The sequence below is a fragment of the Hipposideros armiger genome, unplaced genomic scaffold (assembly GCF_001890085.2).
Source record: "Hipposideros armiger isolate ML-2016 unplaced genomic scaffold, ASM189008v1 scaffold_248, whole genome shotgun sequence".
Lineage (NCBI taxonomy): Eukaryota > Metazoa > Chordata > Mammalia > Chiroptera > Hipposideridae > Hipposideros > Hipposideros armiger.
The window spans coordinates 761,719-764,261 of NW_017731598.1; the positions used below are offsets into that span (position 1 = coordinate 761,719).

The window sequence follows — 2,543 nt, forward strand, 5'->3', positions numbered from 1 at the left end:
CAATTTCCCAATAAAATCTTTAAAAAAAGAAAATAGGAAAGTTAAAAAATAAAAACAGCCCAAAACCCAAGAACTAATGGAAAATGTTTCAATGTGTCAACTTAGTAATTAAAACTGCTATGGCTAATTCTTACAGGGCAGAGTTATACTTTATAAGCATAGCATTAGATAAAAGATGTGCTTGGTAATTCAATAGTCATTGTTAGTTTATTTCATTTTTATACGTTATGATTGCTGCCACACTTAAATTCTCTCATTTTTGTAATAAACGAGTTACTAGCCTCCTTACTGTCTTTCTCTTCACCTTGGCCCACATGATTTTCATGTGAATTTTTCCAAGTATGCAATGAACAATCTAGTTATTACTGATGATCTAATCCACATTCTACCCTCACCCCTTGCAAACATGAATCTGGTGAATTTCAGCTAAACTCAGTAAGATGTATTTGTGTGTGTGTATATGTATATGTCAGTACATATAGTATGTGTATATATATATACATATATATACACACACACACACACACACACACACACACATTAGAGTGGCATAAAGATTTTAAGAATCGGAGGAGAAAAGAAGGAATAAAGGCTAGAAAGATACAACAGGATAGTTTTTATCTTTCATACACTAGTCTTTTCCAATTTAAACTGATATAAATATGGACAAATATTTCTCTTAAAAGCAGAGGCATAGATTCAAAAGTCCAAGAATAAAGATAAAAGACATATGGTCAATTTCTAGCCATCACTGTGTATATCCAAAACAGTGAGGTAACCTGAATAATCTCCATATTCTCGCTAACTCTCCATGTTGCTCCCAATAACTGATATATAATATATGCAGGAAGCAAGAGAGAAAGAATACACAAGTATGCAGGCACCCATCTCTCCCTCTGCTTCTTCAGCAAAGGTGGCTGAGTTTCTCCTTCACTAGACCCAGTCAAATGCTCTGAAACAACCAATGCATGCTCCCAATGGCCCACAAACTATATAACTTGTTCCTCTGAAGCAAGGCTTTGTCACCTTTGTGGACTTTAATATTTTTAAAAACCGGTTTGAATAACCTAATTTGTTGTCAGTAATTACATGGGATGACTGTGTCCCTTTAATGATTTTTGAGGTCAGAGCCCTATCACCTTAAGAACATTACCCTAATTCAAAACCACCACCAAATGAGAATTTGTTCTGAAGATCCGAATGGTACTAATTTCCTAACGGTCTCCAACCTGTTGATGACTGCAATGCTTGGTGCAAGCTGTGTGGCAGCTGAAGCGTGAACAGGGGTGAATGGAGGCTACTTGTGAAGAAGTCTTCTGTTGCTTTAGACTGCAAAACCTTTGTTTCCCAGAGCTGCAGAGAAAAAAAAAAGTTTCCTTTTTTTAAATAAAACAGTGTAATATTTATTTCTATCTTTTTTACTTCTTTAAAAATTAAGCTGTCAGTTGATGGCACAATGAATGGGTAAATACTAAACTATAATTAAGGGGTTAGAACTATAATTTATCAGTTATATAAGCTGAAAAAAAAACCAATAAAGCAGAGAAACTTGTATACAAACCTGCTTCAAGTCTTTTAAGACTTGTTCCTCTATACCTTCTTCAGCAAATAGATCCCGTACTCTTTCAATCACATCTTCAATGACAGATCTGTAGAGTTCAGGCTACATAACAATAATTATTAAAGTTTTAAATTGTCAAGTTTGAATGTATTCAGCCTTAAAATACATGCAGTATACACTTCCTAATCTTATACCTTAAAGAACAACCACCATAAGAATTTTTACTAAGTTCATCTTACTTCCAGTATGTATAGTCTTAGATTACCATAAATTGTTACCTATAGTCTCAGCCTATATACAAGGTTGAATTACAGGACTACGATAAAATATGAGATAATAATCTCATCAAGATGTATGGTTACTGTTATGTTATTTGGCTTTTGTGTAAGTATTTAACCTCTCCACTTCTTTTTAAAAGGGAAATCAATTTAAGACAGGTGGAAATGAACCTGTTTCCAATTTCCCTTTTTCTCAGAGGCCAAAGGAGCTTTCTTAGAGTTCACTAAATTATTTCCAAAATGTAAATATAGTCCAAGCCCTAAGATTGGGGCAAGCACTTACTATAGAGTAACCAAAGCCCATCCCACTTCCAAAATACACATAGTCGAAAAAAATATTCTGAACCATTGTCAATCAAAAATACAACCGCACCAAAATGGATTTCCTAACAGCAACCAAGAACATGAATGAACCTTACAGTTCCACAATTGGCACTCTGCAGAGATTAAACATAGTAAAATGCTTCCTAACAAAAACAGGCTGTGACAATAATAGTAAGCAGATTTCTACCCAGATTGAACGTTGGTCGATATCAACAGAAAAATAGCCCTGTGAAATAAACTCAGTCCTATAAATCTATGTAAATTGTGCTCCACTCCCACCCTAGTCCAAAAATGACAATGCTAAGTGTACTAACAATAGTGATCCCGTGGAAGTTCCACTGATAAAAAATGGCAAAACAGGAATGTAGCTGAGTTGCTCT

General features: G+C 34.6%; 1 protein-coding gene across 1 annotated transcript in view; it reads right to left on the reverse strand.

Moving 5' to 3' along the window:
• Positions 1-2,188, reverse strand: part of GTF2A1L (general transcription factor IIA subunit 1 like) — a 48,436-nt gene extending 46,248 nt beyond the window's left edge. Inside the window, exons 1-2 of the mRNA XM_019655845.1 lie at positions 2,123-2,188; positions 1,562-1,663 (exon numbers count right to left, since the gene is read on the reverse strand). Coding sequence (XP_019511390.1) covers positions 1,562-1,663; positions 2,123-2,188 — 168 coding nt within the window. The remainder of the gene's footprint in view (positions 1-1,561; positions 1,664-2,122) is intronic.
• Between the last annotated feature and the right edge of the window lie 355 nt (positions 2,189-2,543).